The sequence below is a fragment of the Mustelus asterias genome, chromosome 10, assembly GCF_964213995.1.
Source record: "Mustelus asterias chromosome 10, sMusAst1.hap1.1, whole genome shotgun sequence".
Taxonomy (NCBI): domain Eukaryota; kingdom Metazoa; phylum Chordata; class Chondrichthyes; order Carcharhiniformes; family Triakidae; genus Mustelus; species Mustelus asterias.
The window spans coordinates 119,040,281-119,055,394 of record NC_135810.1 but is presented as its reverse complement, the minus strand read 5'-3'; the positions used below and the strand labels follow the sequence as shown (position 1 = coordinate 119,055,394).

The 15,114-nt window shown below is 44.7% G+C and overlaps 1 protein-coding gene across 1 annotated transcript in view; it reads right to left on the bottom strand.

Annotated features, from left to right (window-relative positions):
• Positions 1 to 15,114, bottom strand: part of clns1a (chloride channel, nucleotide-sensitive, 1A) — a 50,932-nt gene that overhangs the window by 6,176 nt on the left and 29,642 nt on the right. Inside the window, exons 5-6 of the mRNA XM_078222531.1 lie at positions 10,133 to 10,309; positions 4,752 to 4,818 (exon numbers count right to left, since the gene is read on the bottom strand). Of these exons, the coding sequence (XP_078078657.1) occupies positions 4,752 to 4,818; positions 10,133 to 10,309 (244 nt within the window). The remainder of the gene's footprint in view (positions 1 to 4,751; positions 4,819 to 10,132; positions 10,310 to 15,114) is intronic.

Here is a 15,114-nt window from a genome sequence, read left to right as displayed (position 1 = left end):
TCAAAGTTCAAACATTAAGGAATCCATTTGTCATCACTATGTGATTCCCTTTTCTTTGCTATTAGATTTCTTTTTAAAAATATTTAATTATTGACAGAGGGGTAAAGTGCGTTTAATGGGCTGTTCCTATGAACCCTATGCTTCCACATTGCATTAGTCAATGAGTAGCTGATTTGTAAAGGCCAGGAAGATCCAAGGTTCAAACTTTAGCCCGTCTTGAGTAAGCAGCGTGAATATTCAATAAGGCAACACTGAACATGGCCACAACAGCATTCACACAGGAAAAGGGGCAGCACAGTGCTTGGCACTGCTGCATCACAGCAACTTCTTACTGTGTTTACCCCAGTCCAACGCCGGCATCTCCACAGCATCAGGGATCCAGGTTCAATTCCGTCCTTGGGTCACTGTCTGTCTGGAATTTGCATGTTCTCCCGTGGATTTCCTCTGAGTACTCCGGTTTCCTCCCACAGTCCAAAGATGTGCGGGTTAGATGGATCAGCAGAGTAAATATGTGGGATTACGGAGATAGGGCCTGGGTGGGACGCTCAGTTGCAGAGTCTGTACAGACTTGATGGGCCGAATGGCCTCCTTCTGCGCTGTCGTGATTCGATGTAGAGAGCCTATCTAAACTCTCCGTAAATAATGACGTAAGTGAGGTTTCAGATGCTCTACTGGCACACTTGAAACTGTACAGAGAGGGCTCAGTGCCGTCCCTGGGAGGTTGCCGAGTGAACAAATTGCTCAACTTCCCTTTTATTTGTTTGCCTCAATCACCATTGTCCAGCTGGACAACAGCATGCATTTATATAGCGAACTTTGTGGTAGAACGCCCCAAAGGTGCCTCACAGGAATGCAATCAGGTAGAATGTGACACCGAGTCAAATGCAACACAAGAGGATTTGTGGCCAAAGCTTGGTTGGAAGTAGGTTTCGCGGAGAGGGAGGTGGAGAGCTTTAGAGAACGAGCCCAAGGGGGAGGGAGCCCTGGGGGGAGAGCCTGAGAGGAGGGAGCCCGAGACCCAAGCAGCCAAAGCCACGGCTGTCAATGGAGAAGCGATGAAAAGCAGGTATTTGTTATTGACCCAGAATTGCAAGAACGCAGAGATCATGGAGGGTTGCAGAGGTTAGAGATCGGGAGGCTCAAGGTCATGGAGGGATTGAACACAAAGATGAGAGTTTTTAAAATCGAGGTGTTGCCAGACCAGGAGTCACTGTAGGTCTGTAGCAACATTGCCCCAAGACCCTGAAAAGTGGCCCCAGTAGCTCTCTCCTTCCCTACAACTGGAAACTCAATATTTCGGCGTGTCAGCTCCTTATGTGGGAATCATATCCAAATCCTGCAGCCGAGGAGTGTCACAGTATTAGCAAACCTGTCTGTCTGGGAGGAATTGGAGCTGGCAGGAGCTGAGCATTTCCTGACAGAAGGGGATTTTTTCTTGGTTTCCTGCCTGCCAGTGTGGCTCAGTTGGTATCACTCTTGCCTTGGGAGTCACGAAATGCTGGGTTCAAGTCGCACTCCAGGGTCCGAGTACAAAAATCAAGGCTGACACTGCAGTGCAGTACTGAGGAAGTGCAGCCTTCTGGATGAGACATTAAGATTGAGGCCCCGTCTGCCTGCTCGGGTGGATGTAAATGATCCCACGGCACGATTTCAAAGAGGAGCAGGGGAGACCACCCTGGTTCCCGGGCTAATAACTGTCCCTCAATCAACATCACATCAATATACTACCTGGATCTAATCACACTGCTGTTTTTGGGAGTTTGCTGTATGCATATGGCTGCCCATGTTTCCTATAGGACAACAACTACACTTCATTGTCTGTGAGACACTTTGAAACATCCAGTGGTTGTGAAAGGTACTATATAGAAATGCAAGTCTTTCTTTCTTGTGTTCTTTTTTAAACATTTGTTTGATTTCTCTTTAATCGTGGTTCTAATCTGTGTCTCAATATGGTAACTGTGATCTAATAACAATCTGAGGACTAATAAATAAACTTTACTTTAAGAGGAGCTAAACATTTGTATGTTGATTTTGCTGCAAGTTCGGCATCCCTGCCACTCATTGACTTTGAATCAGAGAATCCCTGCAGTACAGAAGGAGTGATGTGGAGGTGCCGGCGTTGGACTAGGGTGAACACAGTAAGAGTTTTAACAACACCAGGTTAAAGTCCAACAGGTTTATTTGGAAGCAAATGCCATTAAACTGCAAAGCTAATGGTATTTGCTACCAATGGTATTTGTTGGACTTTAACCTGGTGTTGTTAAAACTTTTACTGTGTACAGAAGGAGGCCATTCGACCCATCAAGTCTGCACCGGCCACAATCCCGCCAGGCCCCACTCCTGTAACCCCACGCATTTACCCTGCTAATCCCCATGACACTAAGGGGCAATTTAGCACGGCCAAGCAATCTAACCCGCATGTCTTTGGACTGTGGGAGGAAACCGGAGCACCCGGAGGAAACCCACACAGACACGGGGATAAACTGCAAACTCTATCTCCATTTGCTCTGGTACAATTAGAAATAGATTCAAAATAACATGAAGATTGTGCAGATGGAGACTGGATTGAGGCTGACGCCACTCTCAGCGCTGTTTTGATAGCTTGCAGCCTCCATCTAACAAAGATGGCGCCGGAGCGGGCCGGTTCTCGCAAGCTGTGCCCAGCACACCTTCTAATTCTATCTTTAACTCTCGTTCTATGCTTCTAAAACTTCATTCTAACTGTTCTAAACTCTCTAACAATGCTTTCATTCAATCTCTTAGCTACCTTGCATTAAGCTGATCTTTCTCTACACCCTGTGACTGTAACACTACATTCTGCACTCTCTCCTTTCCTTCTCTATGAACGGTATGCTTTGTCTGTATAGCGCGCAAGAAACAATGCTTTTCATTGTATACTAATACGTGACAATAATAAATCAAATCAAATATCTATCGAAGATTATTTAAAAACCAAGTGTTCTAGAAGTTTTTATGTCGTTTGGTGGGGTAGATGATGATACAGGCCGCAAAGTTTCAAACCACAAACATATAAAGATGTGATTAGTGATGACGCATTGTACACTTCAAAAAAAGAACACAATTATTTACTGGGTTACCAGTGATTTTGTAGCAGACACAGAGCACGAGGATCACAGTCTCTGCCCTGGTTTGTGTGGAGTTCGCAGCTACAGGAAGAAGGGGCAACACAACTGGGCCTGGCACCCCTGAAGCAGAGCTGTGGGTCGGTGGGAATAGAACAAATTCCCATTCCTGATCACATGTCTAAGGACCCACTTCTCCTCAAAGCGCACGGGTGTAGGTGGCAGGTGAGGAAGGGATCAGCCTCAGCGGTAATGTTCCCAGGACGTATCCTGGGCAAACAGCCCCAATATTCACTGTTAAAGGCTTGCCCGTGAGCAATGTCTACTTGGGCGAGGTACCGGAGGGGAGCAGGTGCCCAAGCAGCTCTCTTCCATCAAGGTGTCAGGTCCTATAAAGTAGGCACAGGAGAAAACTGACAAAGGTTTGCAAAAAAAACCTTTGCAGGGAGGTGGTGTCCCTTCAATATGAGTTGTCTAAACCTTTTAGGTGAATAAATTTGAACACTTTGGAGGAACTCAAGACAGCAATCGATTCAGGAGGTTGGGTTAGAAATGGCCTCTGCTTTCCTCCTGCCCCCTTGGTTAAGTCACCAGGTTACTTCCAGCCACTTGACTTCCCCCACTCCCCTTAACGCATTGATTCCATTTTGGGATTGTTTTCAATGCCAACTACAGAATGTCACTAAGACATTAAGCAGCTTACATGCAGCAAGAAAGCAGAGCAACATGTTTTCTTTGACTGTTTACTTGTGAGGTTACGGTTTAAACATAGAAACGTAGAAGATAGGAGCAGGAGGAGGTCATTCAGCCCTTCGAGCCTGCTCCACCATTCATCACGATCATGGCCGATCGTCCAACTCAATAGCCTAATCCTGCTTTCTCCCCATAACCTTTGATCCCATTCGCCCCAAGTGCTATATCCAGCCACCTCTTGAGTACATTCAATATTTTGGCATCAAGTACTTCCTGTGGTAATGGGTTCCACAGGCTCACCACTCTTTGGGTGAAGAAATGTCTCCTCACCTCCGCCCTAAATGGTCTATCCTGAATCCTCTGGTTGTGACCCCTGGTTCAGGACTCCCCCACCATCGGGAACATCCTCCCTGCATCTACCCTGTCTAGTCCTGTTAGAATTTTATAAGTCTTTAGGAGATCCCTCCTCATTCGTCTGAACTCCAGCAAAAACAATCCTAACCTCGTCAATCTCTCCTCATACATCAGTCCCACCATCCCCAGAAATCAGCCTGGTAAACCTTCGCTGCACGAATGTCTAGCGAAAATGATATCGAACAGGAGTGTTCTTACAGATGACACTTATGAGGTGTGATCTCTGGGATTGGTTTTGATTGCCTGAGGGAGTCAGAGGGGGAGTTTTTAATGAGGACCCCTTTCCTTGTATTTTCTTTCTTTGGACTCTCCCGCATGGCTGGAGTGGGAGGATACGGGAAGCATTTAGTCACGATGGTCCCACGAACATGAGTGCGGGATGTGGGGGGGGACGGGCCCGCGGGACACCAGCTGCTTTGCTTTTTTAAACATTTCCCAGCTGGTCACCTGATCAGCTAATAACAAGAATAAAAACCGGATTCCCTTTACATTCCCTCGACAGGTAACATTATACAACACCGGGAACATTGCTTTAAGACGAGACTTTAAATCAGCTCTTACCAATGATCCACGTCAGCATCATCGAACTGTCCAGCTTCTACTGGAGCAGCATCCACCTCCATTCCATCTACAAAGAGAGGTTACAATTAGATCCCAAAGCATGACAGGATTGCAGAGATATATTGGGGAGATGGTAGTGTAGTGGTAATGTCACTGGACTACTAACCTAGAACGATGCTCTGGGGACACGGGTCCAAATCCCACCCGGGCGATTAGTGGAATTTAAGTTCAATTAATAAAATAAAGTTAAAGTTTGTTTATTAATGTCACAAGTAGGCTTACATTAACACCACAATGAAGTTACTGTGAAAATCCCCTTGTCGCCACACTCCGGTGCCTGTTTGGGTACACTGAGGGAGAATTTAGCGTGGCCAATGCACCTAACCAGCATGCCTTTCAGACTGTGGGAGGGAACCGGAGCACCCGGAGGAAACCCACGCAGACACGGGGAGAAAGTGCAGACTTCGCACAGACAGTGACCGAAGCTGGTGTTGTGAGACAGCGGTGCTAACCACTCTGCCACAACGCTAGTCTCATCAATGGGGATCGATTAATTGTCATTAAAAACCCATCTGGTTCACTAATGTCTTTTAGGGAAGGAAATCTGCCGTCCTTACCTGGTCTGGCCTACATGTGACTCTTAACTGCCCCTCTGAAATGGCTGAACAAACCAGCTCAAAGGCATATAGGGATGGGCAACAAATGCTGCCCTTGCTAACGACACCCACATCCCATGGAGGAATAAAGGAAAACGAAAATTAACCGTGATACCAATCTCTCATTGCTTGTTGGCCTTACCAGCCATATTGGGACTCAGTTCTGGTTTTCCGAGCCTCCAACCAAAACCTAAAAAGCAGCTTGACTGGTAATTTAACTTTGTGCTGTTTGTAAAACACGTTGTGCGCAAACTGGTTACTGATTAACCTTTAAAAAAAATTAATTCATGGGGTTTGGATGCCGCTGGCTGGGCCAGCATTTGTTGTCCATCCCTAATTGCCCCTGAACTGAGTGTCTCGCTCGGCCATTTCAGAGTCAAGCACAGTGCTGTGGCTCTGGAGTCACATGTAGGCCAGACCAGGTGAGGACGGCAGATTTCCTTCTCTAAAGGGCATCAATGACTTCATGGTCATCATTAGGCTTTTAATTCGAGATTTTTTTTATCGAACTGAATTCAAATTAATACGAACCTAGTTCCCCAGAGCATTACCTGGAGTCTCTGTATTACTAACCCAGTGACAATACCACTACGCCAACACATCCCCATATATATATATATATATATATTTATATAACACCTTTAACATAATAAAACATCCCAAAGTGCTTTACAGGAATATTTTTGACACCAAGTTTGGTCAAAGTGGGAGGTTTTAAAGAGTGTGTCTTAAAGGAGGAAAGTGAGGTAGTGAGAAGGATAGGTGCTGGGAGGGAATTCCAGAGCTTAAGGCTTTGCAGGTAAAGGTATTGCTACCAATGGAACGATTAAATTGGTGATGCTCAACAACCCAGAATTAGAGGGATGCAAACATCTCAGAAGGGTTGTGGAGCTGCAGATTAGACATAGGGACCAGGAAGGATGTGAAAACAAGGATGAGAATTTTAAAATCAAGACATGACTTGACTAGGAGCCAGTGGAGGTCAGTGAGTACAGGAGTAGTAAGGGAACAGGATTTGGTGCGAGTCAAGAGTTGGGCAGAGTTTTGGATGACTTCAAGTTTATGGAGGGCTATGTGGGAGACCAGACAGCAGTGCATTTGAATAGTCAGGACTGGAGGATATGAAAACGTGAAGGAGCAGCAATTAACTGGCTGTCAAGTGCTTTGGGATGTCTGCAGGTTGTAAAAAAAGGTGCTATATAAGTTCATGTTCCTTTTTGTTAACTCCACAAATATCACACTACTTGTTTTTTTTAAAAAATCACCACACAACAATGAGGTCCTAAAAATAGCAGCAGCCATTTCAGAATATAACATAATATCCCCAAGATCTTAGAGAAAGACATTCTCCGTTACTTTAGTAACTTAATTGGAATGGAAAAATCCCAGTCTGATCCCTACTCTGTCCTGAGTTAGCTCAGCACGAGGACATTTTACACAACATTGACCTTCCTACATGTATGATCCCTCTAGTGAGAGTCATCTTTACTAGCTATTAATTCATCATGCAGCTCAAAGTCAAAGAGGTCATGCTGCTTCTTAGGTACAAACCCCAGTTGTAGATACTAAATTAGCTCCTTTTCCACCACCCATTTTCTTATATTTACAGCTAGATCATTTAGAAGTGAAATCGAGAATGACTTGTTCACACAATACAGCAGAAATGTACGGCTCCAGAAGGCTGTGGATACTGGGGTTCAACTGCAGCTTCCCAGACCCATGGTCAATGGATTTTTATTAGTGATATGGAGAATAGGTGGCTAAATGGAGTTAAGTAAAGGTCTAATTGAATGCTGGCAGATCAGGCTTGAGGAGCCAAACATCCTATTCCCAATTCTGAATAAGCACCATTTAAAAAAATTATTCATTCATGGGACATGGACATCGCTGGCTGGCCAGCATTTATTGCCCATCCATAGTTGCCCTCGGGGGGCAGTTGAGAGTCAACCATATTACTGTGGCTCTGGAGTCACATGTAGGCCAGACCAGGTAAGGACGACTTCCCTGAAGGACATTAATGAACCAGATGGGTTTTTCGGACAATCGACAATGGTTTCATGGTCATCAGTAGATTCTTAATTCCAGATTTTTTTTAACTGAATTCAAATTTCACCATCTGCTGTGGCGAGATTCGAACCCGGGTCCCTAGAACATTAGCTGAGTTTCTGGATTAATAGTCTAGCGATAATACCACTAAGCCATTGCCTCCCCCTCCTTTATTTTTTGGCACCTTCCTGGTGGCTGATCCAGCTCTCCCTTTAGCTTGCGGGTTCAAAGGATATAGCCTTGTGCAGCCTTGTGTGACTGCATTGAGAGGCACTGCTTCAGGTCAGCTCAGCAGGTATTCAAAACTGGTCAGGTGAAAAGAAAAGTAGCAAATGGAAGTGTGAGTGATGCATTTATGGAGGTGAAAGAATACACAATAAATGGGAGAGCACTGTGGAGGAAGTGAGGGGCCTGGGAGTGAAGGTCCACAGATCCCTGAAGGTGGCAGGACAACACAAGGTGGTGCTAAAGGCGGCAAATGGAATCCTTTCCTTTATGAGCCGATGCAGGGAATACAAGGGCAGGAAGACTATACTAGAACTATATAAAACATTAGTTAAGCCACAACTTGAGTACTGGTCACCTTACTACAGAAAGGAGGAGATTTACAAGGATGTTGCCAGGACTGGAAAATTGAAGCTATGAGGAAAGGTTAGATAGACTGGGATTGATCTCCTTGGACAAGGAGGTTGAGGGAAGGTCTGATTAAGATGTACAACATTGTGAAGACCAGGATAGAGTGGATGGGAAGGACCCATTAACTTTCCTTGTTCTTTTGGTCCCCGGAAGGGTGGGGGTTTTAGTTCAGTCGGGCAGCATGGTCGGTGCAGGCTTGGAGGGCCAAAGGGCCTGTTCCTGTGCTGTAATTTTCTTTGCTCCATTTACTTCAGCAGAGGGGTCAGTGACTAAGAGGCATAGATTTAAAGTGATTGGCAGATGGATTAGGAGGGAGATGAGGAAACATTTTTCACCCAAAGGGTGGTTGAGGTCTGAAACTCACTGCTTGAAGGGTGGTAGAGATAGAACCCTCAACTCATTTCAGAGGACATGCATCTGAAGTGCTGTAACCTGCAGGGCTATGGGCCAAATGCTGGAAAGTGGGTGGCTGGTTTTTTGAACCTTCTATGAAAAACTATCTGGTCATTCCAAGGTGAATGTAAAAAGATTACTGGCCAAGTGCAGTGCAAGTAATGAATATCAGTCGGGAGGAAGCATGGTTAGGTTTACTGCTATGACCGTTGTTTATCATACCTGCAACTGACAGGAAGATGACAGGAAGGCAGTAAAGGTCATGTGCAAGTCAAACTAGTTGGCTGCAGCTCAACCCCTAATATACCCAACTCAAGGACTTCACAACGCATCAAGCAGAGAAAGAAACAAGGTCATTAAATCTTTAATTCAGGGAAAGTGGGACATTCTTGATTTAATCTCTTCTTCTAGGCTAGACACATTCCTACGAGGGTGTAAAGGAAGGACATGCAAATTTGGAGTTTTCTGGATGACTAAAGAAAGATTACAATGAAACACAAAAAAGGGGCTTATGATAAACATTATACAGTACAGAATCATGAGAAATACAGGGCATACACTGGAGAACTGGACAAAAAACACGGATGAGAAAAGATTAGCAGGCAACATTGAAGGGCATACCACAGTCCTTTATCACACAGCGAGTGGCTGGAATGAGCTGCTAGAGGTAGCCGTAGAGGCAGGTACACATTTTTTTTAAAAAAAGCATTCAGACAGTTACATGGGTACGATGGGTACAGAGGGATTATGGGCCAAACGTGGGCAATTGGGACTAGCTTAGTGGTCTAAAAAAAGGGCTGCTTGGACAAGTTGGGCCAAAGGCCTGTTTCCATGCTGTAAACCTCGATGATTCTATTTATAGAGCAGGCAAAGGACAGGTGGTACTGCATTAGGGACCAAAAAGAAATCTTCCTGCAGAGACAGAGAGAATAGCTGTGGTACTAAATGAGTACTTTTGCATTTCTCTTTTGAGAAGTGAACGCCACGATAATGTTACAAAAAAACAGATAGTGGAGAAATTAGACAGGTAAAATATAGATAAAGAGGAAGTATTTAAACACTTGGCATTGCTCACGGTAGCAAAGTCACCCAATCTGGATGGGATGGACAATATTTTAATCTTCCTCGGATATGTTAAAATGCCATTCAGTAAGCTTGTTACTAAAATTAAAACCCATGCGATTAAAGAGGCAGTGGCAGAATGGGTATGAAACTGGCTCAGACAGTACTGGTTATTTTGCCAAACTGACTGGAATTATGCAGTGGTTGAATAAGGACCCCAGTTGCTTTTCATTTATTTTAATGAGCTGGACTTGCGTATAGGGATAATTATATCAACATGCCCTGCCACATTTATGTAAGTACAAACATACACGTACATACATACAAAAATTTATGTACCCAAATCCCAGGTCCCTGCACTCATTTTAAAATTTTACCACTTATTTACATAGCCTTATTTTCCTTCCCAAAGGCATTACTGCACATTCCTCTGCGTTAAATTTACCTGCCATTTGTTTACCCATTTCAGCAGTTCTCCTGAATTCTGCCACTGTTCACATTTCCAAATTTTGTCGTTATTTGTTAGGATTACACGCTCTCCCCCCCAATATCTCGCCTTAAGCTTAAACAGGGTTGAGTTTACTTCACCTTCAGTGTCAACTGCTGCTGATTCTGTCCGCACCCCAGCCATATGAAAGGCCTGTTGACTGACTGACTGAGCTAGCATGCCTTCGAGTCTCTGTAGCGTCGCATGTCCCTCAGGGTTCAAATGGGAGAAGCCTTCCTCGTATGTGTAGAACGTGGGAACATCTCCTTGTCCTCGTTCTGTCAGGAGTGAAGGTTGAAATGGACCATTAGATTTCAAAGGGCAACAAGCATCAATAAAAGGATTGCAGAATTCACTCCATGGATCACAAGCCAGACTGGGTCAGTGCATTGCAGAAATAAAGGGGCTTTCCCAATAATACATATGTAGCCCTCACAGAAACCTGCCATTTTCAAACCAAGGGAATAAGAAACTATTAAAGTCATTCTGTGCTGTTTATGACAACAAAGGCTTCTTGTTATTACTCAAAACCAACTGAAATAATTACTGCTTACCGTAATATAGAATTATACCCTACAGGGGGCTATTCGGCCCATCGTGCCTCTCCCAGCTTTTTCAAAGTGGTCTCCACTACCTTTCTCTTTCTCAACAGACAGGCAATTATTTTCCTTCTCAGCTACACATTTGATTCCCTAAGGTGTTGTGCACAATGGGTAGTGTCCCTGTCTCTTCTAGGTCAGAAGCTCTGGGGTCATGTCCCACACCTGCACCAGCTGGCCCCTGAAGGAGCATTCGTGATGTGGTTCACAGGGTAGTAATAATGAGCTGCAAATTCTTCCACCAACTGGCCGCCATTCCCCGAAAGGGGAAAAGAGTGAAGATATGCTAAAAGGTTAGATTCCCAGTTGAAAGCACAAAAAAAGTTTGACTCCATGTTGAAAGCATTCAGTATAAAACGGATAAATTAATTACACGAACAGATGTAACGGGGTATGATATAGTTGGCATTACGGAGACATGCCTTCAAGGTGACCAATGATGAAAACTATACACTGAGGGCTATTCAGTGTTTAGGAAGGACAGAAAGGAAAAGGTGGTGGAGTTGCATTGTTGATTTAAGATGTTATTGATATGATATTGAGGAAAGATCATAGAATCCTTACAGTGCAGAAGAGGCCATTCAGCCCATTGAGTCTGCTCCCCCCCCCAAAAGAGCAACCTACCTAAGACCAATCACCAGCCCATCTCGTGCATTGCTCATGGCTAATCCGTCTATCCTGCACATTTTGGGACACTGAGGGGCAATTTAGCATGGCCAATCCACCTACCCTACACATTATTGCACTGTGAGGGGAAACTCAGACATGCAAACTCCACACAGACAGTAACCCAAGGCTGGAATTGAATCCAGGTCCCTGCCGCTGTGAGGCTGCAGTGCTAACCACTGTGCTGCCCATATTAGAATCTGTATGGGTCAAGTTAAGGAATGCCAAGGGACAAAAGAACATTCTTAGGGGTGGTATTAAGACCCAAAAAACTGTCATGGTAACATTAGAAATAGATTTGACAGGAAATCACAGATGCATGTGATAAAGGAACATGTGTGATTATGAGTGACTTCAATCTGCATGTAGATTGAGTCAATCAATTAGTAACAGTATAATAGAGGAAGAATTTCTGGAGTGTGAGGAACCAACCAGGAACAGGCCATCCTGGATTGGGTATTGCAATGTGAAACAATTAGTTGGCAATCTAGTTGAGAGAGAACGCTTGGGGATGAGTGACCATAATATTCATCAAGGTGGATTGTGAAGTAGTTGATTCTGAGACCAGAGTCCTGAATTTGAATAAAGATAACGATGAGGCACAAGTTGACCATGATGGACTGGGAAACATTACTGAAAGGAAGGACAGTGGACAGGCAATGGCAGGCACTCAAGGAACTAATAGGTGAACTCCAAAAGTTGTTTATTCCTATTTGGTGCAAGAATGGAAAGGGGACTGTGGCAAAACCATGGCTTACAGGGGAGATTAAAGATAGCATGAGATTCAAAGAAGCATACAAATTCTTCTTGGCAAGAGAAAGCAATAGACCCGAGGATCGGGAGCAGTTTAAAATTCAGCAAAGGCGGACCAAGAGATTGATTAAGGGGAAAATGGAGTATGAAAGTAAGGTTATCCTTTACGAGCAGAAATTGGAAGGCAAGATCTGCCTTTGAATGGATGTAAATTGAAAGAGGTGGATACTCAGTGAGACCTTGGTGTCCTCGTGCATGTTGCTAAAAGCAGTAAAGGTGGCAAATGCTATGTTGGCTTTCACAATAAGTGGATTTGAGTATAGGAATAAGGATGTTTTACTGCAATTGTCAGGGCTTTGGTGAGGCCACTCCTAGAGTATTGTGTGCAGTTTTGGTGTCCTTATCTGAGGAAGGATGTTCTTGCTACAAAGGGAGTGCAGTGAACATTTACCAGGCTGATTCCTGGGATGGCAGGTCTGTCATATGAAGAGATCCCAAATTGGTTAGGATTATATTCACTGGAGTTTAGAAGGGCGAGGGGGGGATCTCATAGAAACTTATAAAATTCCAGCAGGGTAGATTCAGAAAGAATGTTCCCAATGGTGGCAGAGTCCAGAACTAGGGGTCATAGTTTGAGGATAAGGAGTAAACCTTTTAGAACTGAGGTGAGGAGAAATTTCTTCACCTAGAGGGTGGTGAATCTGTGGAATTCACTACCACAGAATGTAGCTGAGGTCAAAACATTGTTTGATTTCAAGAAGAAATTAGATATAGCTCTTGGGGCTAAAGGGATCAAGGGATATGAGGGGTGGGGGGGGGATCAGGATATTGAATTAGCTGATCAGCCATGATCAAAATGAATGGTGGAGCAGGCTCGAAGGGCTGAATGGCCTCCTGCTTCTAGTTTCTGTTTCTATGTATGAAACCTACTTTTGGCACTTTAACAGCCCTATCGGGGTTAAATTCCAGGTCACAACAAGTTACTGAGTGAAAATCTATGAATACAGGAGACAATGCAAGCCTTTTAAACATTATTGGGCCATATATTCCACCAGTATCTTTACATTAATTGTTCCAAATGACAGAGTGTTCAGGAAGATTATACTGAGGAGAACTGCAATCGGATTGTGGTTTATTTGCAAACACTGCCCACCTATGGCTGAAATGAGCAAAAACAAAACACCACTGTTATCACTAACTTCAAGGTGGAGATGCCGGCGTTGGATTGGGGTGGGCACAATAAGAAGTCTCAGAACACCAGGTTAAAGTCCAACAGATTTATTTGGAATACGAGCTTTCGGAGCGCTGCTCCTTCATCAGGTGAGTGATGATTTCAGGGAAGGAGATCAATAACTGGCAGATACAATTTGATGTGGAGATGCCGGCGTTGGACTGGGGTGAACACAGTAAGAAGTCTCACTACCAAATAAACCTGTTGGACTTTAACCTGGTGTTGTGAGACTTCTTACTATATACAATTTACACAATGGCCGGAATTTTACCTGCACACCCGCCCTGGAATCGGGGCGCGCGAGGCGCGCAGAACGGAATTCTCCACCCCACCGAGGTCGTAATACCCCGCCCAGTATCTCTGCTTATAATAACTGAAGATGGCAATCACAGAATCTGATGGTCCAAACTTTGATTGTTTCTGCAGACAGCCTTTGGAGCGATCAGCAAAGCCAATGGAGTGATAAACTACACAAAGAACAAGAACAAATAAAATTACAGCACAAGAACAGGCCCTTTGGCCCTCCAAGCCTGCACTGACTGAACTAAAACCCCCTACACTTCCAGGGACCATATCCCTCTATTCCCATCCTATTCATGTATTTGTCAAGACACCCCTTAAAAGTCACTATCGTATCCGCTTCCACTACCTCCCCCGGCAACGAGTTTCAGGCACCCACTACTCTCTCTGTAGAAGATCTGCCTCGTACATCTCCTTTAAACCTTGCCCCTCGCACCTTAAACCTAGGCCCCCTAGTAATTGACTCTTCCACTCTGGGCAAAAGGTTCTGACTATCCATTCTGTCCATGCCTCTCATAATCTTGTAGACGTCTATCAGGTCACCCCTCAGCCTCCATTGTTCCAGAACAAACCAAGTTTCTCCAACCTCTCCTCATAGCTAATGCCCTCCATACCAGGCAATATCCTGGTAAATCTTTTCTGTACCCTCTCCAAAGCCTCCACATCCTTCTGGTAATGTGGCGCAGCCAAAGTCATCCTTAGCAGCAGCCCCTCGAAGCAGCGAGGGCACTTTCCACAAAGTCCGTGTCAACAGCTTGCGTGGGGAGTCTTTTAATGTGGGGAGGCTATTGTCCTGCAGCTGCCATATGGTTCTGGATGACCAGGACACTCTGCAGCCAACGTAGATGACAAAACCAAAAGTAGTTATGGTCAAACTGCACAATGTGCTCTGGCTAGACCACACAAATAGCACTGCAAATATTCCTCCTCAGATTGACGCAGCCAGGACAAGGAGGAGCCATAAAGCTGATCCTCAGTCACAAGAGGTCTGAATGATTGACGAGGAAAAGGACCCTTGTGATCAGTTTTGGCATCTTTATCTGAGGAAGGATGTTCTTGCTGTAAAGGAAGTACAGCAAAGGTTTACCAGGCTGATTCCTGGGATGGCAGGTCTGTCATGAGGAGACCAAATCGGTGAGGATTATATTCACTGGAGTTTAGAAGAGTGAGAGGGGATCCCATAGAAACTTATAAAACCCTAACAGGGTTAGACAGAGTAGATTCAGAAAGAATGTTCCCAATGGTGGGGGAGTCCAGAACTAGGGGTCATAGATTGAGGAATAGGGGCAAACCTTTTAGAACTGAGGTGAGGAGAAATTTCTTCACCCAGAGGGTGGTGAATGTGTGGAATTCACTACCACCGAATGTAGTTGAGGCCAAAGTGTTGCACGATTTCAAGAAGAAATTAGATATAGCTCTTGAGGCTAAAGGGATCAAGGGATATGGGAGGAAGGGGAGGGATTAGGATACTGAATTTGATCAGCCATGATCAAGATGAATGGTGGAGCAGGCTCGAAAGGCCGAATGGCCTCCT